At 46.7% G+C, this 22,471-nt stretch overlaps 1 protein-coding gene across 2 annotated transcripts in view; it reads right to left on the bottom strand.

Annotated features, from left to right (window-relative positions):
- SPNS2 (SPNS lysolipid transporter 2, sphingosine-1-phosphate) overlaps positions 1 to 22,471 on the bottom strand; it is a 296,234-nt gene that overhangs the window by 199,812 nt on the left and 73,951 nt on the right. For both annotated transcript variants that reach the window (XM_078679449.1, XM_078679450.1), the window contains exon 2: positions 12,834 to 12,899. In XM_078679449.1, the coding sequence (XP_078535575.1) occupies positions 12,834 to 12,899 (66 nt within the window). The remainder of the gene's footprint in view (positions 1 to 12,833; positions 12,900 to 22,471) is intronic.

Below are 22,471 nucleotides of genomic sequence, written 5' to 3' on the forward strand. Positions count from 1 at the left end.
TTATACTGGGTCTGGTGGCTCAGTGGACTACTGCACACGCTGTAGAGGCCTGTGTTTGACCTCATGCTCACAGATTCAAATCCAGGCGGGTCCGCTCAGCATTTCATCCCTCTGAGGTCGATAGAATGAGTACCATTGAGCTGGGTAACAATAAGCCTCGGTTCTTGAGCGCCATGATATCCTTCTTGGTGACCGTGCACCTTATGTGAGGTCACCCTCTTGCACCTGAATAGGTTAGAATGCGGCAGCATGCAAGGCATGGCCGTCTGTCCGCTCTGCTGATGTGCTGCTAGCTCACTGACATCATATCTTGATTTAATCCCCATTGGGAGAGAGCTGGAGGTCATATTACACAGCACAGTGATGCAAACACCACCACTGACAGCGAGCAATCAACGACTCTGCAAACGATGCGATTCGATGCAGGGTTTCTCTCCAGAGACGCATTCTGGGAGCAGCTGCCTGGAGCTGTCAGCACCGAGAAGCCGTGTTTTACACACGCAGAGCTACACGTGAGAACATATATATAAGACGCAGAATCGAGAACCCCGACCCTATCTCCCCTGTCTCCTGTGTCTCACGTTGGCTCCCCATGAATGTATGTCCACCAGAGGTTCAGTGTCAGGCGCGCTATTTACAAAGCAAATCACGTTAACAGATCACACACTTGTGCACACAGTAACAATCCATGTCACCTGGAGCTATGCAACAGGACTTTACACTAGTGCCAAAAAAACAAGCATTGGCCAAGACAGCTGGTCGCACCTTTGAGACTTATTGGCTTTGCCAAAGCCTTTTGCCATTGCTGTGTAGAGCATCGGTAAGATGCTGTTCAGCATACCCAAAAGACAATTAAAAAAAATATGTTTTCGTTTTTACTTTTCAAACATGATACTTGAAATTGTAATTGTAAGAAAATACAGCACTTTTAATATAATCTACTTCGTTTACCAGCATAGTATGGGTAACATTCTCCCATATGCTAATACATTTAGATACCCCCATGTTACTTTTGTGGCATATGTAAAACAAAATGAAGTAAACACTTTTGTACCAGTCAATGTTACAGAACCGCTCCCCCAGCAGGGTAAGCTTTGAGAAAATGGATTTTGATACCTTTGCTGAACCTAAATAAAATATATTTTTGTTTTAAAAATTGTTTTTAGCTGTGTAATAGAAGTTACTTAAGAGTCCCAAGTATTGAAGAATTCCATTGCCCAATACGTACATTGGTGAGCCAGAGTTACCGCTCCCAGAATGCATTGTGTTTTTAAGGGAACGTTCAGGGCTGGAACATGGCGTCCCTGGTGACGTAACCTTCCGTGTCAGTGTCTGGGTATTGTTAGGGCCTTGGCGGACACTGGCCCTTCCACTATCTTTAAGAAATGCCCCTTAGACTAGTGACGCAGAGGTACCTTCCTGGAGCTCTCTGCTGGATCACACACACCCACAGCTGTTTACACACTGAATTTGAGACCACACCCTGCTTGCACAGGTGGTGACATTTGGCCGCCCCACTAACCTGTTTACACTTCAAACTCCCCTGCCCTTTGGGAGTCTTTAACTCTTTTGTTATTTCTGAAACAATTATTAACTTTCTAAGTAGCACACAACACAAAAACAAATTGTCTCTTTGCACTATAGTACTGGGCGTTGTCCTCACTCCCCTCAATTTACTCAGTTTGTCAGTGATCGAGCCGGCTCTGGTAAGGTGCAAATTTGGGAGCTGCAGGATAATGCGAAGCTCTGCCACAGGTGCATTGACCTGCCATAGCACAGGGATGCCTGCTGCCCTGGCGGAAAACGTTGCATAGCGAGAAGTAAGATGGCGCCGCGGGATGGCGAGCTGCTGCTTTGGTTTTAACATCAGATCCCACACACAGCTTTTATAATCCTAATCTAGGCCGGGGTCGTTGACCGGTCTGGCTGACAACCTGTGGCTTTTTTAGGTTTGGGGTTAGCCAAGGCTTTGTGATTTTATTATAATTATGACTACAATATACTTTTAGGGGGTTCCAGCCAGCTCTGTTCATCCATTGGTCAGCTGTTGTGTCTTTCACGTTTTTTGTTGTTTCCGCCCACTGCTCCATACAGCAATGGGTCAGCCCACTTCAGTCATTGGCTAACTTCAATGTGAGTGACGGCGTTCAGCCAGGAGCACATCCAAACACTAAGTACTCCCCTTCAGGGCTGTGCACTACTTTGGCAATTGTGGAGAAGTGTGGCTCAGGGGTTAGAGGCGGCAGACCCGGAAGCTGAGATCAGTCCTGGACCAGGGTTCAATTCCCCGCCTCGGCGGGTCTTGGGCTAAAAATCCACGGACTCGATAATTCTCGCCCCGTGCCTCCTCGACTCACGGGTTCACACTCTGCGACTCTGGGCAATAGCTTGCTTAATCTCCATAACGGCCCCTCGCGGCGGGATGCCTGACTTTCACCTTGTGGACACCCTGCCGGGGTTTCTCAAAGGGGAATACCAGGACGGGTTCCCTAAGCAAGCGCCAGGATGCCCTTTGGGTGACAGGTTTGCGCTAAATAAGTACACCTACATTTACATTTACACATTTACAATGTGTGCTTTTCGAGACCCAAAAATATTTTTGCTTATAACCAATTGATGCTAAGACCTTTTAGAGAAGTAAGAATCAGAAGTGGCTGGGGTGCAGTAAGTGTTATTGCCTACTTTTCGATTGGTTGAACAACAGACATATGATGGAGTCATTTTCAGTGCTTGTCTCTTTCATAACACAACTGGCATCTTCTGTTTCCATTAGTAGATGTGTAGGAAGAATTGCTACCCTAACACACACCGTTGAAGTCCAGCATTATCTGGAACAGTCGGTGTGCTTTTCACTCTCAGTATTAATACACAGAGTGTGCAACGAGTTTCAATGTGTTCTGCAACTCTTTCTTATTGGTCAATTGAGATGATTTATTTATTACATGAGACCCGACTTAAATTCTCCGGCAAAATGTGGATACTAAATCAAGTTTCAAAGCAGAAAGAGTAAAGTAACAGACTCTCAGCGTATGTTTCTAGTTGCCACACAAACAACATGAAGTAATTGTAATTGCACATATATAGCGCTTTCTACCCCTGAGGAGGCGGTGACGTGCTTTACAGCGAGTAGCACGCTACTCCACGACCCTCGGTTAGTGATTAATCCAATTTTTTTTGGTTATTTTTGGTTACATAAACTGTTCAACATTGTAAGTTGCAAATGCTTAGTGTACAAAATTAAACTCGGCACAGCAAAGCCTACAGACTGCTCTGGGCCTCTGCGGTTACCAGAGCTCTCCAAATACACTAACATACTCTCTTTCCAGTTCTCGATTTCCGTTTACCAAATCAGTGCATTCTCTGGGCCCTGGACTGCTTCCCTTGTCCCACTTGAACTGACACACTTATATCTATGAAGAATACCTGAGGAACAGGAACCTTGCTAGAGAGCAACAGAGACATTACAACTGAAGGGAACCCTGGGGCACAATGAATTAGCATTTAAAATGAAGTAGAGTGTCAACTAGTACAGACTTGGTAACAAAGATTTGTAAAAGGTAATCCAAGGCTGTGAACTTTTTATTTGCTGCACACGGGATGAGCTGGCAACTCAACCGTAACGTGCTACTCGTGGGTGCAAACACGGAATCGTAGTGTTACAGGTGAATTATGAAGAAATATACGTATGATACAGAGAGGCCAGTGAGGGGGTGGACATGCAGATTTCGCTGCATTAGCGCTTATATATGATCATTTCAAAGAGGGCAAGGATTGGATGGGCTTGGTGACTGAAGTCTCCCTTAAGAAAGTAGAAGTGATTACTAGAAAGGGAGGCCAATCACTGAATGGGCATTGACACCGCACAACTAAATATTAACAGGACACATTGCCTAAGCCTACCCAATAATTAAGCATTGACCTTGTCACGACTGGTTGAATGTCGGGTGGCTCGCGGAAGGGAACCCATGTTTCCACAGAGAATATTCCTTTTCCCAGCCATTACAAAATGTCAGTTTAGCTCCACTGTTTGCCAGTTTATCTTATCTGAAAATCCTAAAAAGCTGGAATGGATCCGGTCCTCCTTGACCGAGTCAGAAACCTCTTACACCTAAGATGGCCGAAAGCACAGGCAACGTTAGCAAGGTGTTAGGGAACTGTCATGGGATTACATGGCTGTGTTTACCTGGGGACTCCATGCCACTTCCGGTTTAGTTGAGTTTATCAAAGTACAGCACCTGGTCCTGCAAATGGAGAACAACGTGGGGTCACCTGGTAACCCTACCCACGGCTTCCATTGCCATTGAAGGAGCGATGGTTCTGCACTATGACCCACGCCCCGTCACTTACATGACGGATCACCTAAGCAAGCTCTTTCCTCAACACTTCAGGTTTGGCACTGCTCAATTCAGCTTCCTAAATCCACTCTATTGTTCTGCTGTTTCTCTAATTTTACTGTATTCAGTAGATTTATGGTAAATATGCCCTATGTGGCTCAACCCGCATATAAATGTATATCTTGAATCAAATAAAAACAATTACAAAATGACAGAAACAGAAGGATAAAGGAAAAAAAGGGATTCAGATAAAACACAAATAGAAATGGTGAAGGAAAAAAGAGTCCTTTAGAAGCAACAACTAAAAATGACGAAAACATAGACTTTTAAACAAAACGCAGTAAAAACTAAGTAACAAATTAAGCAAAAACAGTTGGTAAAGGATAAATTTAAAGCAAGGATGTGCACACAATTAAAATTATTTGGACTAAAGCTGTCCTGGAGTTTTTGGGTCGAGCCTGGGCAGCGCATGCGCTCCTCTGTTGCATGCTGAATTTGAGTATGGAATTGAAGCCCACTCTCCACGCATATTTGTCATTGGCTTGTGTCATTGCCCTTTGTAAATGCTGGCTTCTGATTCGTTAATAGGCTTGTTAGTCCCTCCTTAGTACCGCCTTGTCTTCATTTGTAACCTCCCGTGAGGACTGGCCCGTTTACTTCGGCTGTTATAAGGTATGTTTTTTTTAGTCTGTAAGCACTATTTTCTTTAATGAGTTTCTCCTACTGCAGGCACAACATGTTTTCCTCCAACATTCAGTATGCCATGCGTGCTTTAACTTTCCGAGCAGCCCGGGACAGTGGCGGACACTTCTTTGTATAGGTCTCGCATTTACAAGAGTTTGAGTTATTAGCATTGTAAATGACAATGCCTTTTATGTATGGTTTATTTAGCAAAACAGATAAATATTATGCATTGTAATTTACAATGCCAATAGCTTAAACTCTTGCAAATGTGAGACCTATTACATTGCAAAGCTTGTTTTGTTTGTTGTTGTGGGGTTGGGTTGGCGTTCACGTCACGGTGTTTTAAATTAATCTGAAGTCACTATCGAATACAACTATTTCAAACTGAGCGGCTCCCCGCCTCCAATGTGCCGAACGCTCACGTGCGAGCGATTCCATTTGGAAACAAACTTGAGGCGTTCAGTCCTTGCACCTCGCTGTACACTGCGCGCCTGCAAAGAAATCATTACCGCTGCAGAGAGCCGAGGGCTGGGAAATCTAATAGAGAGCGCCAGACCGGGGCCGCAGAGCATCACGGGAAGCCACATTTTACCTTCTCTTTATTAAAAGGTGTCAGCGGCGCTAAGGCGGGCGAGCTTCCAGTGGGGAGGTTGCATGCGGCCTATATAGAAGCAGAGGCCTAGTGCAGCTGTGAGGGGTTATCTGTAACCTGTGGTCACACTGGCCGTTTATATGCACACATCAATAAACCGAAGTATCTTTTGCCCTTTAAACAACGAGTGTTATTACCCCAGCGTTACCTATGTCACCCACTTTGACGGATGAAAGGCTGAGTCTGCCCTGCAATAATTACAATTTGTGACTTGTAGTCAGTGTCACATATGCAATATACTCTCAGCCAGGGCACAAGACCTATAAAAAGAAGTGGGGGGACTGACCAAGTAAGACAATATGCAAATGACCTCATGACGTCATGACGTCACGACGTAGCGTTATAAAAGAAATAAAATAGTGCTATTTAAATTATTTGTGTAAGTAAATTCAGGCAACGTACAGGTGCTGCTGAACATGTCCCGGTGCCTGATAATGACACCGGGACAAGTTCAGCATATTTCTGTGGGGGCCAACTTCTTGGCAGGGGGAACGGCATCCACCCTGTGAAAAGAATTAGGCCTGCGTGTACCCCCCAACTCGAATACTGCAGACTCAGCAGAAAAGTATGATCGAGGGACACGGGTATTGACTTTCTCCTAAGAAGCGCTACACTCAGCCCCAGCAGCCTGCCAGCACACACACGCCCTTCATGGGCAGGCCAGAGAATTGGTCACTCTACTCCCATTCAGAATCCTGGCCTCTCTTCTAAGATTTCACATGTACCACGGCTACCAAGCCCATCCCACATGTCATGTTTCGTCCAATCTGGACTTTTTAGCCGATTGAACACTGAATTCTGAGAAATGTGTGTTTGTGTGTGTTTTTAAAAGAAAACAGTTATGAGCAACGCAGCATGCAAAGTGCTGCTGGCTGTAGCAAAGACAGAGTGAAAGTGCCTCTCAAGAGACAGGGCCTCTTGGCAGCGACGCTGCTGCTCATGGAGTGGGCTGTGACGGCCAAGACTGTTGTTCTCTGCCAAATCAAACTGCAGGCAAAGGGTAAGTTTGCCTACCCCGTGCGAGGCAGCGAGCCCTCCAGCACTGGTGCCCTCCAGCCTGTTTCACCCTCGCTACAGGCTGCCTGGACTCGGGGCTTGTATCTCACTGCACATATTTACCCCATTCTGACCACCATTGACTGTTCCATGTTCCCCGCGGGCCATTAAGAGGCAGGAATGCGGCGGAGTCTGTAAAAACACCTCTCACGGCAGGGGAGACGCAGAGAACGAAAAAGGTGTGAGGGTGAAAGTGCGGAGGTTATAGACAGTGACAGAGAAACAGGAGAAAGGAGCGATGATGCTAAATGTAAGAAAAGAGGGTGGAAAGTGAGATGAAAAAAGGAGAACGGAGGGAGAAAGAAGAGAAAACTAAAGCGTGATGGAGCATGCAAGTGTCAGGGAGGAGAGGAAATGGGTGGCAGGGTGGTGAAAACAGAAACGCGGAAGAAAAGGCAGCATGGAGGGAAACCCTGAAGAGTGAAGGAGAAATTGGTGGATGAAATACAGACATAGAAGCCGCAATGAGTGAGTCCCAGCCTTCTCTACAGGCTAACAATGTTTATCAACGTGTGCATGGGCAGTTAGGGAGGCGGGGGGGGGGGGGGGGGGGGGCTCCCTTTTCAGGATTAAGACAGGACTCCATGAGGGGTGATGACAATATGGATGGATAAAATGACCTCCCCTTTCAGCTGCCCGAGTCTAGAGAGAGACGTGACCTCGGCGCGCTGACGTCTTGATTCCTTGAAGATGCGTCTGTGCGTGGCAGCGGCCAGGCCTTTCAACGCAGCGGGGGAGGGGCAGGCGTGCACGGTCTAGTAGTGGAGGCTATGCCAGGGAGTTCGGAATCTGGGCCTTAGATCCCTTTCCCACCCCGCCGCGTCGTGTGACCTTGGCCCAGTTGATCACAACCCCGACAATGGATGCTTAGAGCAGCATTAAACATAAATATGTTTTCAAAACGCCAAATATTGGGCACGGGAGTGGGTCCAGATTGACTAACGTTTTGAGCTGGCACTGGTGTCGCACTAAGCGCGCTGAAAAGACCCCCAAATGGCACTAACAATCCTTGCACGTGCAAAATAATTTTGCCCCAAAAACTGACATGAGCACAGTTCCCAAAACCTTTTGCCTTGCTGAACAGGAAGGCACTATAATATATGGGAAAGTGGGGTACTTGGGCACGAATAGCACAAAAACCCCTAAGTTTCCTCACAAAAAGACGGCTCCTGAAGAAGTGTGACCCAGGAATCCTCACGCCAAATGAAACCACGCGCAAACAATGGCAAAGCAACGATTGCATGATATTCTCATGTCATTTCTGCAAAATTACACATTTTATGTGGCTTAGACTTGGCAGCTTGTCATTGCACAGACATTTCTACTGAAGCGTGTACCTTCTTTCAAGACATCACCAGGCTTGCCCCCGCGCCCTGACGCAACGCTTAGCATCTCTCAATAACAGAATTTCTGCAACGAACTGGCCAGACCAGATTGCAGTCGCTTTGCAATAATAGTACAGTGAAGCCACCAACCCGTAATGAAGGCCACTGTGCAAAACGCTTGGTGTCACGGTTTTGTCCAGGGTCAGGGGTGCTCCACTACGAGGCAAGGTGGATTCTAGAGAGTCATGGTGTGACCACAAGACACATTCATTCAGTGGCCGTGGTGTCTGCTCTGTGGTGCACGGTGCCTTGCAGGGTGTCGGGCACGGGCAGCACATTCCCACGCCCTTCCGAACCAGGTAATGAATGGGTAATATAAACTATGCGCTGAATTTACTAACGACGATTGCAGAAACGTGTCGATCACCTTCCTTGGTATATATTAAGCTTAAGCGTGTTCACATAACATGGGTAGTTTGTATGGTGTGACACGATTTGCATGCATAATACTGCATAGTATTTAATGTGCTGCTGAAGTAGGTTTACACAGGTGTTCTTTGTGGGTTTGCAGAGATGTATTTCGCACCGACAGTGGGGGGATGTGCAGAACAGCCTGCTCAATTGTGTGGACAAAGTCAAATGGTTATTACAGGCACTGGGATATGCTCCAATGTCACTGTGTGACGGTCGCTCCTAAAGGGTGCCAACCAGCACTAGGGCTGCTTTTCGCGACAACGCAGATATCTGCCACCTCTTGAAAGTTAGTGTCACTATAAAAACTGTTAAAAGCCACATTCATTTACAGTACAATTTAAAATGTGTTTTTTTCTACAGGTTTACATCCTTAGACTGCAGGCTATACAAAACTCTTCCTGCTATACTCCTAAAACCCTGCACGAGAAACTGACCGTGACAAACTTTCAACTTTGTCCTCTATATTTTTCTTTTGAATGCCCCTCTCCTTGCCTCCTATATATGAAGAATTCTGCATATTGCACGTCTATCTTAATCTCTGCAGCCCTGCAACCTAACAATATCTATTCATTCCATCTTCCATTTGCTTCTCACATAACTCGCTCTAATGACCACACCTAAGTCATTAATGTACAGCAGAGAAACTGGAGTAAATGCATGGAATAATTTATTTGAGCGTACAGCACAAATTCCAATAACCAGTGGATTGACCACTAACTTTGAACTAGTAAATAACATGCTACTCGCTGCAAGGTGCTTCAATGCCTTATCATGGGTAATAAGTACCTGTGCTTAATTTGAGCTGGTGGTTTACGGCGCTCGGCACCAGCCCTTAATTGTCAGCACTGCTGCCTGTCACAATCTGCCACAATGTGCACTGTCTGGCTAATTTAGAGATGACCTCAACAGCAGTTAATTATCAACTCAATATTCATTACAAATTAATATTACCTGCTACCCAATCCATTCTTATAGCTTTGGGGACCTGAAATGGTCTGAATTGTCACACTTGTGTCATTGTAAGTACTTGTGTTGTTACTATCATTGCTGGCGCTGGCAGGAGCAATGTGTGATACAAGGTGCAGTTGCCGCCTGACGAAAGCCCTGGCAATTATTTTTTTGCAAATTAAGCACTGTTATATTAATGTAAAATCAATTAAATTCAATACAATTGTGTCAGTGCCACATTTACCTCATATTCTACCCTCTGCTGCCTAATTTGCAGATTTCCACAAAACGAATTTCTAGGTCAAACAGATCAAAAGTTACTTTAAAAAAGTGCCACTTCTGACACAGCATATGGAAAGACATTTTGCGAAGCTTAACCAGTCTCCTTTCAGCTGTTGATTGCTGTATTCGGGTATTACATGGGCACTAATGAGGTGAACCTTTTACCCAGAATGTATCAGTATGCTATACCCGAAGACGTGGGAATTGCGTTTGTTTGCAGGATGAAAAAATTCAGTTATATTTAAATGTATTTCTGATGGAGAAAATAATCATTGCATCTTTGTCATGAAAATGTTTTACTTCGTTATTGTTGCAAATTACACCGAAGACTAGCGCCCCATACGACGTCACTCTGGAAACACACAATACTGTATCCTTTTTTGCACCAAGAACCCCATACTGTATCCCTCTTTACTGGAAGCACCCGATACTCTTAGTTCTCTCTCTCTTTCTTCCTCCTTCCCCCTCACTTCCCCTTCCAGGAACCTCAAGATTTGGGAGTATTCCCAATTTGCCCAAAATCCACAGGTTTCCCCACCTACCCCAGTGGCTACTATGTGCTGGTGGGCACCACAGGCCTTTCTTTGCCACCTCCTGGTCCCCGTCTGAACACCAGAACAGTCCATCCTTTATTTCCAATTTCCGACGAGCACAGAATTAGAAGGACAACAGTGCTTAATTTGTGCCATTGTTTGCTGGTACTGATCACCGGCACCTATTTATAAACACTAGCACTTAATTATGACTATTCACCACATGGTGGTGCTGACTGTCTTTTTTTTAATTCTAGCAAACTGGTTCACACTTCCATACACTTGAAAAAAAACAATGAATTAGTGCGAATAGTGCATTGTTAGCACTCAGGGGTGGCCTGGAATAGTTCAAATTGTCACACTAATGTAAGTTGGGCCCCAACACCAACCTGCATATAAATTAACCACTGAAGGACAACCAGAGAACATTTACAATTTCAATATTTTGCTGCACTTCTCCATGGATTATAACAGAAAGGAAACCAGGACTATGGTTCTCTCTCCAGGCCTGCATTTAGGATGCCCCTCCAACCAGGCTAACGGTAAAGCTGGGCTGTTGGCAGAGGTGGTGGGGTCTCCTGGTGGGGTTGCCACCGCGGCCGGGTTTTGCCAGCCTTGGCCAGTGTTTTTCTATTGAGACCAGCATAAGAAGGTACCACGTGACTCCCAACTTTGGAGGCACGCATTTATTGCTTTACAAATTAAGCACTGTAAATTACCCCTGAACACTCTACCCTTGTGTAACCCGAGTTCATATCAGGTAAGTGACTTCTGCTTCCGAGCAAGGCCCTCTAAACCCCGATGCTGTGGGTTGTGCAGACACCCCTTGCCCGGCCACGGGAGTCCTGTGTGCTCCCCGGGGCGACGAGCCATGCTGCCCGGGAGGCATGCTCTGACAGTGTGAGTTTAGCAGACTTTTACAAGAAACAAGGAAGGAAGCGGCACCCCGAGAAAGAACCACATATCGCAGCCAGCCCACTCGTCTTCAGCATGCCAGCAGACTCAGCAGGTGCCCCCCCCCCCCCCCCCGGAGTGCGAGGGGCGTGGCCACGCAGGCGCAGAGAGGCCCCTCGGGGCGGCTCTCTGCTCTCTGTTTGGGTTTCGCCACCGAGGAGGAATGTCTGCAGGCTCGAGGCCGCCTTCCAAGAGCCCCGGGGACCCTCAGCAAGTGTGCCGCATCATTCGGAGGGGACGGACGCGCCCTAAAACTTGGCCTCTTTGCGCAGCTCTTGCTGTGGTTGTAAAGAAAACACTGCTGAAGAGTGGAGACGCTGGATCAGCAGACTCCGGTGGCAGTGAAAATGTAGCGTGTGCGTGCCTACAGCAGGGCAAGGTGCATTCCAGCGCCATCTCTGCTCAGGAGCTAATGCCTGCCCTGCAGCACTTAGAAATCAGCGCATCGACAACCTTTTCTGATTGTTCAAAATGACGTTATCATCAAGCTTTCTTTGTACAAATTATACAATCCAGTTGGCCCTTATTAGACTGTCGACCCTGGAAAGGAGCCTGTTTATTTTGTATATCTGTTTATATTAAATGCCTTGAAATCTCATGACCTTTACTCCAGAGATTTACTCCAGTACTTCCATTTAATCTCCCAGAGGACGAGTGATCTCGTGATAATGAATCAACTCAAATTAGGAAGCACTCTGTCCTGTTATCCCACTGCCCTATATACGTCTCGCCCACCTAAGTATGGTGGTGCTGTGACACTGCTAGGGGCTATGCATATATATATATTGCTGCAAAGGCAGCTGATATATTCAATTTCTTCCTTCCTCTGTGACCCTTGATGCATAAAGAGCCAGGGTTCGAATCAGATGTCTGTCCTGAACCCGCTCTTCTAGGAACATGGAGGCCCGGGCTCTAATCCTGGCTTTGGTGCTAACGCGCGCCTGTGAGACAATTGTGGTATTGCCTGATAACACAGTAATAATAGGGCAGCAATGAACCAGTGTATCTCTATACGTGTGTGAGGGAATGTCCTTCTACAGATCTAATAATAATGTAAACTAGGGTGTCCACTAGAGGTCCAGGAGGGCCACACCAAGTCAGACAAATCTAGAAACAATGAACTCAAATAAAACTAAACATAGTAATAGTTCATCCTGAACAAAGTACATGGGTCACCGCTGTGAGCCTTCATTGGGCAACCCTGGAGTAAAGCATTCACCAGACCAGGCCCCGTAGTCCCAGCTGATATCACACGCCTATGCACATTCGGTCAGCTGCACGGGAGCTGGTGTATGTTCAAGAACAGTGAGTGGCCTGTGGGCCAGGTGCCCTTCAGCTTAGAACATCTAGTGTTCATTATGTGATGCCCTCAGCAACACCCGTGAGGTCCTCCCAGCCTTCCCCACCATATGCCAAGGCTGGACAGGCAATGCCCCCACAGGGAGCACAACTCACACTGGGCGCTGTTTGCCACCCTCCGGTAATCTGGAAAACAAAGACTAGTAGACAAGGCCAATGTGACCTCAATCTGAAGCGAGCATCGCATGGGGGGGAGATGTGAGGCACGCATTGGACAGTCGGAGGCGCTTACCTGTCTGCAGCAATCCGGCCCCGCTGTCCTTCACCCCGAAATGTTGCTGGATGTCTAGTAGCACCCCTGTGGAGACAACAAGGCAGGCGTTAGCTACAGTGTTTGAAAAGCAACATGGTTAAAGAAACATAACTTTAAATCAATATGCAGAATCCTGCGCATATTAGACGGTTTTAAGTATTGCATTCACATTTTGTACACAGTGAATATCTGTCTGTCTGTCTGTCTGTCTGTCTGTCTGTCTATCTATCTATCTATCTATCTATCTATCTATCTATCTATCTATCTATCTATCTATCTATCTATCTATCTATCTATCTATCTATCTATCTATCTATCTATCTATCTATCTATCTATCTATCTATCTATCTATCTATCTATCTATCTATCTATCTATCTATCTCAATCTCTCTGTCCTTAACCTAGAGGTGCATATGAAAGGCTGATAGGGTGGGGCAGAGTAGGTGCATGCCAGGTTAACCTATTGCTGTTCATTGGTGTTCATGTGGCTGGTAGAGCAGGGGCAGAGTCAGCACATGTCCACCTCATGTTGACAAATAGATAGATTCACCTACAGCAGGTAGGTTTGGGGCGGAGTCAGTGTATGTCAGGTGGGCCTCCAAGTTGAGGCCACTGATCCATCAAACAGCCCTCAGTTAGTTTTAGTACACCGAGGGATAGCATTACCCACCCCCTTCAATAAGAACACACCCTCATACCCCTGACAAAGCAAACAGTGGACACTAAAGAAGAGAAACAGATACAGAACTCCACAAAGGCAATGGCAAGAAATCAGAAAGCACAGAGATTAAGTATAGAGCCAAACAGGCACACAGGGGAGTCAGCAGAGACAGAAAGCGGGAAGATGGCCAAAGTAGGCCATGATGAATGCGCGCCTCCCCAGGGCAGCATCCGATAGCTTTGGGGATGACTTCACGGCCCTCCTATCTTGGCCGCCGCCCTGTAGACAATGCCACACCTGGCCCCCCCAGGGCCCTCTGGAGCCCCTGCTTCCGCCAGGGCTGGCTCGTCCATATCCAGTTGTGCCCCCTGGTCTTTTTCTCCTGCTCCATGGGAGCTCTGGGTGGAGACACAGACCGATGAGTGTGAAACCATTAGATCACCCAAAATCCATCTGTATGCAGCCTGGAGACAAAGCTCTTCCAGGTCAACGCATGATTTAACCTGTATCCCTCCCCGGTGGCCTCTTCCGGGTTCATGCAGAGGATTCGAAGACATTTATGTAACAGGAGAGTCAGAAGAACCAGCCCCAGGAGGTACCTGAGTGCATGAACTGTGTGCAGCAGAGCTGAGAGCAGATCTCTCGACTGAGCACTGCTCATGAAACACAAAACAAGCCTCAGCACACAGCATATTCTGTTAGTTACCTAAGGAACACACGATGAATCCAATCATGCATTAATGTGGTGACTTTGCGTCTTTCCAATGGAGAAAGAACATAATAAAATCCCCATTAAAATACAATTTGTGAAATCTGAGCTTATAATATCGTAACTGATATCACTGCTGCAAATCTGTGAGCATCCCTCCGGCCGCATTCCAGTCCATCATTTTTTAGCACACCGTGCTAGACAAAGGCCATCCTTATGCAAATCAGCACTCACGCTGCTGCTCATGAGAACAGTCCATCCATAACTGCCAGACAAAGCCCCTTCCATAAGGGACCACAAGCAATCCCAGACCATTTTTGGGCTATTTGGGCCTCATCAATAAGGCGTAGCTTGAGTGGTATGATACAGTGACCACAGGACCAATGTATGGGCCCACCGGTCACACACAGGGCACCAATAGCAACAAACAACACAGTGACGGACGCAGTGCTTGAAAAGCCTCCGTTCAGTTTCTACTTCAGATGCAATATGCTCTTAGGGACCTCAAATTGACCAGCAATGCTATCCAGGGTGAGTAAGGCCACGAGTTTCCTTGTATGGTGCCACACAGAGCAGCAGCGTCAACGAGAGCAACAACATTGCAGGACTAGAGATAAGAAAATGTAAAAAAGAAATGACAGGATACCAAGACACTCAGCTATTCCTTCTTCTCAACACAGATCTGGCGATTTTCATTCATCCTTCGAACTAAAGACACTTCACTTCAAGCAACACCCCCCTCTTGGGCAGCGCTCTCCCTTGATGACTGTCCCTCACATAAGATACCTCCTCTATCGTTTTCAGTCCTACCCCATTTCCCTTCCTCACCCCACGACTCTGTATCCTCATTCGTTCCTCCTGGGTACAACACGTTCGTGCTTACAGATAGAACAAGACTTTATAAATACCCAGATACACATATATAGAGCCCTGTAAACTGATCACCTCTTTAGCATGTGTTTTAATTAAACACGTAAGGAACATTTAAAAGATCAAATCCAGGGCACAGGAGTTTTATCGCAGAGTACCGATAAACCATCAGTTATTTTTCCTTATCATCTGGCACTATAGAAAGTAGTTTCACCCAGTATCTGTACCAGACTTGTACCAATGAAACACTGCTCTACAGTCTGCTCTGTTGACAAGGCCAGGAGTTGCCCCACCGCTGACTTTTATTTTTGGCTGATGAGCTGGCGGAAGGGAAATGAGTCGAAACTACACAAAGTAAATACATCATTGGAGACCAAGTAACTTTTTCTTCCTATTTCTGCCTCTGTGACTTCTGAGACAGGTGGTACCATGGGCCAAGTGTAGTACCAGAATATACAGTTTTAAATGTTGACCTATACACTCCGCATCTACGTATATCGACTGTATATAAGATACGTAGCTGTGGTGTTACACATAGTAAATCTATGATTATCTACACCTACTTGCCTTCACAATATTGCAATATTGTGGAAGTTGACAATCTGGATACAGTATTTTTGTAGGATAATATTTTTGTTGTCGGTGTTCTGACATACAGAAGGGGCAGTTTGCGGGTAGCAGCTTCGACTTGTTCCCTCTAACGGTTGTCCAGGGTATGGCTATCATTATTTGAGATATTTCATCTGCATGCAACACCTTATCAGAAGCTCCCAGAGATACATCCATAAATAAATATATAGATATGTGCATGCTTTCATGCATGCAGGTGAACATGGCTACATATGGGTATGCAAACGTATGCCTAGTTGGCTACATATATACCTCGATGCATATGCACCTCATACAAAATTAATGTGAATATACATATGTATGCCTACATGAATACATTAATCGATGCATGTATATTGACACGCACAGGCCTATCACCGCACACAGTGCCGCCGTGTGACACACAGTTTCACACCTAATCACACAGTGACTAGGTGAAGAGTCACCATCACAGGGTCAGCTGGAACCCCTTCCATGGAGTGGGTTTCCAGCTCAGAAGAGTCAATATCACTCGGTCAGCTGGAACCCCTTCCATGGAGTAGGTTTCCAGCTCAGAAGAGGCACCTTCACAGGGTCAGCTGGAACCCCTTTCATGGAGTAGGTTTCCAGCTCAGAAGAGTCACCATCACAGGGTCATCTGGAACACCTTCCATGGAGTAGGTTTCCAGCTCAGAAGCGTCACCATCACAGGATCAGCTGGGACCCCTTCCATGGAGTAGGTTTCCAGCTCAGAAGTCACCATCACGGGGTCAGCTGGAACTCCTTTCATAGAGTATGTTTCCAGCTCAGAAGTCACCATTACGGGGTCAGCTGGAACCCCTTCTATGGAGTAGGTTTCCAGCTCAGAAGTCACCATCACGGGGTCAGCTGGAACTCCTTTCATGGGGTTGGTTTCCAGCTCAGAGGTCACTATCACAGGGTCAGCTGGAACCCCTTCCATGGAGTAGGTTTCCAGCTCAGAAGAGTCACTATCACACGGTCAGCTGGAACTACTTCCATGGAGTGGGTTTCCAGCTCAGAATAGTCAATATCACATGGTCAGCTGGAACCCCTTCCATGGAGTAGGTTTCCAGCTCAGAAGAGGCATCATCACAGGGTCAGCTGGAACCCCTTTCATGGAGTAGTTTTCCAGCTCAGAAGTCACCATCACAGGGTCAGCTGGAACACCTTCCATGGAGTAGGTTTCCAGTTTAGAAGAGTCACCATCACAGGGTCAGCTGGAACTCCTTCCATGGAGTAGGTTTCTCCAGCTCAGAAGCGTCACCATCACAGGGTCAGCTGAAACACCTTGCATGGAGTGGGTTTCCAGCCTAGAAGCGTCACCATCACAGGGTCAGCTGGAACCCCTTCCATGGAGTGGGTTTCCAGTTCAGAAGCGTCACCTTCACACGGTCAGGTGGAACCCCTTCCATGGAGTGGGTTTCCAGCTCAGAAGAGTCACCATCACAGGGTCAGCTGGAACCCCTTCCATGGAGTGGGTTTCCAGCTCAGAAGAGTCACCGTCACACGGTCAGCCGGACCTCTTGCAGGGAGTCTATTTTCAGCTCAGAAGAGTCACCATCACGGGGTCAGCGGGAACCCCTTCCATGGAGAAGGTTTCCAGCTCAGAAGTCACCATCACGGGGTCAGCTGAAACTCCTTCCATGGAGTAGGTTTCCAGCTCAGAAGTCACCATCACAGTGTCAGCTGGAACGCCTTCCATGGAGTAGGTTTCCAGCTCAGAAGAGTCACCATCACGGGGTCAGCTTGAACCCCTTCCATGGTGTAGGTTTCCAGCTCAGAAGTCACCATCACAGGGTCAGCTGGAACCCCTTCCATGGAGTAGGTTTCTAACTCAGAAGAGTCACCATCACAGGGTCAGCGGGCACCCCTTCCATGGAGTAGGTGTCCAGCTCATAAGAGTCACCGTCATAGGGTCAGCCAGAACCCCCTCCATGGAGTAGTTTTCCAGCTCTGAAGTCACCATCACAGGGTCAGCTGAAACCCCTACCATGAAGTAGGTTTCCAGCTCAGAAGAGTCACCATCACCGGGTCAGCTGGAATCCTTTCCATGGAGTAGGTTTCACGCTCAGAAGTCACCATCACGGGGTAAGCTGGAACTCCTTCCATGGAGTAGGTTTCCAGCTCAGAAGAGTCACCATCACAGGGTCAGCTGGAACACCTTGAATGGAGTGGGTTTCCAGCTCAGAAGCGTCACCATCACAGGGTCAGCTGGAACCCCTTCCATGGAGTGGGTTTCCAGTTCAGAAGCGTCACCATCACACGGTCAGCTGGAACCCCTTCCATGGAGTGGGTTTCCATCTCAGAAGAGTCACCATCACAGGGTCAGCTGGAACCCCTTCCATGGAGTGGATTTCCAACTCAGAAGAGTCACCGTCACACGGTCAGCCGGACCTCTTGCATGGAGTGGGTTTTCAGCTCAGAAGAGTCACCATCACTGGGTCAGCCGGAACCCCTTCCATGGAGTAGGTGTCCAGCTCAGAAGTCACCATCACGGGGTCAGCTGGAACCCCTGCCATGGTGTAGGCTTCCTGTTCAGGGACCAATGCTTATCCCCGCAGGGCTCCATCTAAAACCTCCCCAGGAGATGGGAGATCGCTTCAGATGAGTACATTCTTGCTATGGGGGATGTTTAGGTGGGCAGGGTATCCACAGCCCCTCCTCTCCCCCTTACCATATCCCCACCCGTTGCCAAGACCCCTACCTCTTCTTTGTATGATCACACAGTAACATTACCTTGAGGTTGGCAGGTCCGGACACAGGCACGCATGCAAACATACAATTTGGAAGGCGTCCTTGGCATTTCAGAGGAAGGTCACATGTGGTTGAAGAAGATTTGAGGTTTTAAAGTTTTAATTGGCCGCCGCTCTCTGCTCTGCCTCAGCCTGGTTTCAGGTCCCGGCGGCCCACGGGCCTTTTGATATTGGAGTGCACGCCTCGCAGCGCGCGCCGCGGCCCGCGCTGATGTCATGCGCCCTCCACATGGCGGGAAGTGATAGTTTCCTGTGATCTACCTTTCCCTCTGTGCCTCTCACAGTTCAGCGCAAACGTGTTGTAACCGAACTATCCCCTGGGCGCAAGTAAAGCTATACGTTTAATTACATTCATACAATAATAGTTTTTTTTATACTTGAGAATGCGCTTTTTCTGTTCAAATGGTATTTTATTTAGGTTATAACAGGTTACAGCATTTTTCATATTCATTGTTTTTGGCACAGTTCGGTTTCCCTTTGTATGTCAGCATCTGGAGTGTGGTAGGGATACATGTTCTAGCCTCCTGGATTTTGGCAAGCGCCTTGTATTTGAACCATGTGTGCTGCGGACACTTGATGCAGCACACTTTGTAACTCTACTATTCAGATTAAAGTGGTCCTGCTTTTTTATCACCCATCGTCTCCCAGTTCACATCATGAATAAATGCCATATGACTTATTCCAATGGCTCCCATGTGTTCCACACAGTGGACATGGAAAACGGACTAGAGCACCCCCACCCTTGTGCTAGCTGAACTTACTTTTGTCAGCCATCTTGATTCTAGTGTGTTCTACTTTACAGAAACAGACAGCCAACCACAATGAAAACACACAAACCTTTTTTTTTTTGCGGTAAGCAAATCTGGCATGTTTCATCTATCTAATACAAATATTTCTTGTATGGTCTAAATGTTTTAAGTCATGTTTGAGTTCTCTTGCTGATTTATCAGAAACATTGTGGTTTGTTTGAGGTTTTTTGGCAGAGTGCCCACTGCAGTGATATCACTGGAAAAATTAAAATCACTTGCAGGGCGTCAGGATTAAAATGTTGAAATCATCCTTCGTAGAGGGAGCGTCAGCAAATTTCTGGACTGGCTTGAAGGTGCCTTCCATCTTGCGCTACACTGGAGGTGCTTACATTGTCTGTCTGGTTTGGGTAGAATACTTTATTTAGGGGCTCAAATTTAATTTAGGGGAGTTTGGCAAAATGGCACCACCAGCCCCTACATTTTCAATTTCTCAGAGTGCCAACCTGCCTCGTCCACTGCAAGTAAGACCGGTGGGGCCAGGTGAGGGGGAATTTCGAGAGACGACCACGAGGGAAAATTTAATAAATAATTAATTTTCCCTTGTGGTCGCGACTGGTGCCAACTGCATCACCCTGGTCCAGTGCTAAAACTATAGCAGCACTCAAGAGGCTTCATCCCTCAGGCTTCTACTCCCTGGTAGTATTGTATTTATTTATTTAATATTCATGAAAATAACTAAAGAGAAACAGCTACAACACGCTCTCTAAAGGCCACATATGAATAACATGCTACAAGAGTGTGTAAAACTGAAACGTTACCCAGAAGGGAATTTTTTTTTCAGACAAGCAAAAACTACGTTTTCTGTTCAATACAGACATAAAATGGAACTATGCAGTCAAAACCAACTTCTTGGGTCTTCAGAATGCCCAAGCATGAACCCCCATTTACTTTTTTATTTTAAGGGGTCTATTTTTTAGCACCAAGGTCTCTATGGCAATATAAGACACATAGTGGCTATAGGATCCATTTTTATAAGGAACATCTCTACGCCAGCTTAAGACTTTTCGGTGTAATCGGATATACAAGTATCAAGGCTGACATGCCTGCTTTATTGGAGATGACCATTTGAGTTGAATGTACCTAACAGCACAGCGCTGGGGCTCCTCTGATTAAACTGAATTCTAGAACTAAATATGACGTATCAATCCAGGGTCCAGCTTATCAAAAAGCACTGTGGAGCTCTGCTCGGCATGGTTGTTTTCTCCAGATTGTACCACATGCTCTTATCTTAGCGGATCCCTTGTGGTAAGGTCACCTGCTCAGGTGCATACACACCTACAATCCCGACACAGGAAGCAGTCTCTCGTTTTTTAAAGCAAAAAATGGCTTTCATTTAGCTTTCACCCACCTGGAATTATCCCCACTTTAATACAAGGCAATGGGGAAAATTAATCCTCATGATCACTTTTCAAAAATATCCCTCTTTCTTCTCTCCAAATGTTGCCATGTATGCCACAGGTACCTGGCACCTACTGGAATAATATTAGCAGGTACCCACGAGTATTTGGGTGGTATCGCTTAACTGTGTGAAATCACTATATCGGGTGCCTGCTTATATGGTAACTCCCTCTAGGCGGACACCCCAAAGCCAATGGAGTAGTCTCTGTACATGCACCGGAACATGCAGAATCATGTCAACGGGTGCCCCTTGGTATGATGCACATTTAGAATCGTATCCACTGCTGACCCTTCATATGCAGTGGCGTATGTGCCCGTCGCATAACTACCACCTTCCTCTTGCCTCTTGTTGCCACTGTGTCTCAGTTGGCACGGCAGTGATGGTGTCATTGCTGAAATAGGTCGGGCACAGTTGATACTGGTGAGCTGCCCTGGTGGAGCTGACGACCACTTCATCTGTCTGTTCAGGTAAAGGGAATCACATTCACCCTTCCAAACTCTGAGATATATACAGTGCTTAATTTGAGCTGGTGGTTTCTGATGCTCGGCACTGACACTTAATTGTCAACAAAGGCACCTATGACAGTCTGCCACCTGGTGGCACTGTTTGTGTAATTTAGAGATGAGCAGAACAACAGTTGTTTCTTAACTCAATATACATTACAATAAAGCTCATACCTGCCACCCAGGCCATTCCTATAGCATAGGGGGCCTGAAATAATCTGAATTGTCACACTTGTAGGTGTGTGATGATTAGTAGAGTGTTAGTATTCTCATCGGCAGTGCTGGCAGAGGGAATGGGTGGTGCAGGCTGCAGTGGCCTCCTGACGGGGGCCCTAGCGCTTATTTGTGTTCAAATTAAGCACTGTACGTTTATCCCCAATAGGACTAGGAGGAACCAATAAACAACACTACTAACGAAGGTCGTAGACAATTAAAGTTAATTTTCCAAGCGTTTATGATGATTAGCTCTAATTTTTATTAAAGACACAGAGGCGAGTATTATGCTTTACTTCAGGGGTTTATTGCTCTTCTGCCACACTGTATCTATGGCAACAATCTATTTTTCAATGCATCAGTCTTCGTTGCACCTGTCGCGTCTATCGACCTACAATATACCTCCACTTGCAGGTTCTCGCTCGCGGCCAGCCCACCTCCTCCCATCTCCCCGTCTCTTCATCCGTGCGCCTTTAGACCACTCTCACTTCATTTAAACCCATTCACCTGCTGTGCCTGCCTCTCTGTTTATACCATGTACAGCCTGGTTGCCAGGGCAACGGCTGCTGATGTAAATCAAGATGCACTATAGTGAAGTAACATATTCCATCTCAGAAAGCGAGAGCTCTCTGAGGGATATGACCCCTTTCACTCCCTGCAGGCTCAAAGCAACACCCCGCACAAGCCCTTCCTTTAACGGTACCATTTATTTAGCTTGAAAGGCCTGCCTGGCTGTCTTTCTTTGTATTGATGGTTCATATGGTATAGATAAAATCTTGTAGGCCCGAGAAGAAAAATGGGCTGAAAAGAACTTAAATATCAGAGAGGCAACCTGTCTTCAAACTACCTTAGCCCCGAGGCCTGGGGAGAGGTGCTGGGTTTGCCAGGTCGTTTGGCCCTCAGCTCAAATGGATTCCTTTCTGGCTCACGGATTCCATTCTGGCGCGCACATGTGCATTTCATCAAAACTGTCGGACAAGAAGGGCGTTTTCGACTGCTTAAAGCCCTGGGTGGACGACTTGTTGGAGTCCCCCCTGGACGTTAACAAACAGCAAATGCCTGGCTGCGGGCCAGCGCCGTGACTCTCAAA

This window comes from Lissotriton helveticus, chromosome 3_1 (genome assembly GCF_964261635.1).
Source record: "Lissotriton helveticus chromosome 3_1, aLisHel1.1, whole genome shotgun sequence".
In the NCBI taxonomy this organism is placed as follows: Eukaryota; Metazoa; Chordata; class Amphibia; order Caudata; family Salamandridae; genus Lissotriton; species Lissotriton helveticus.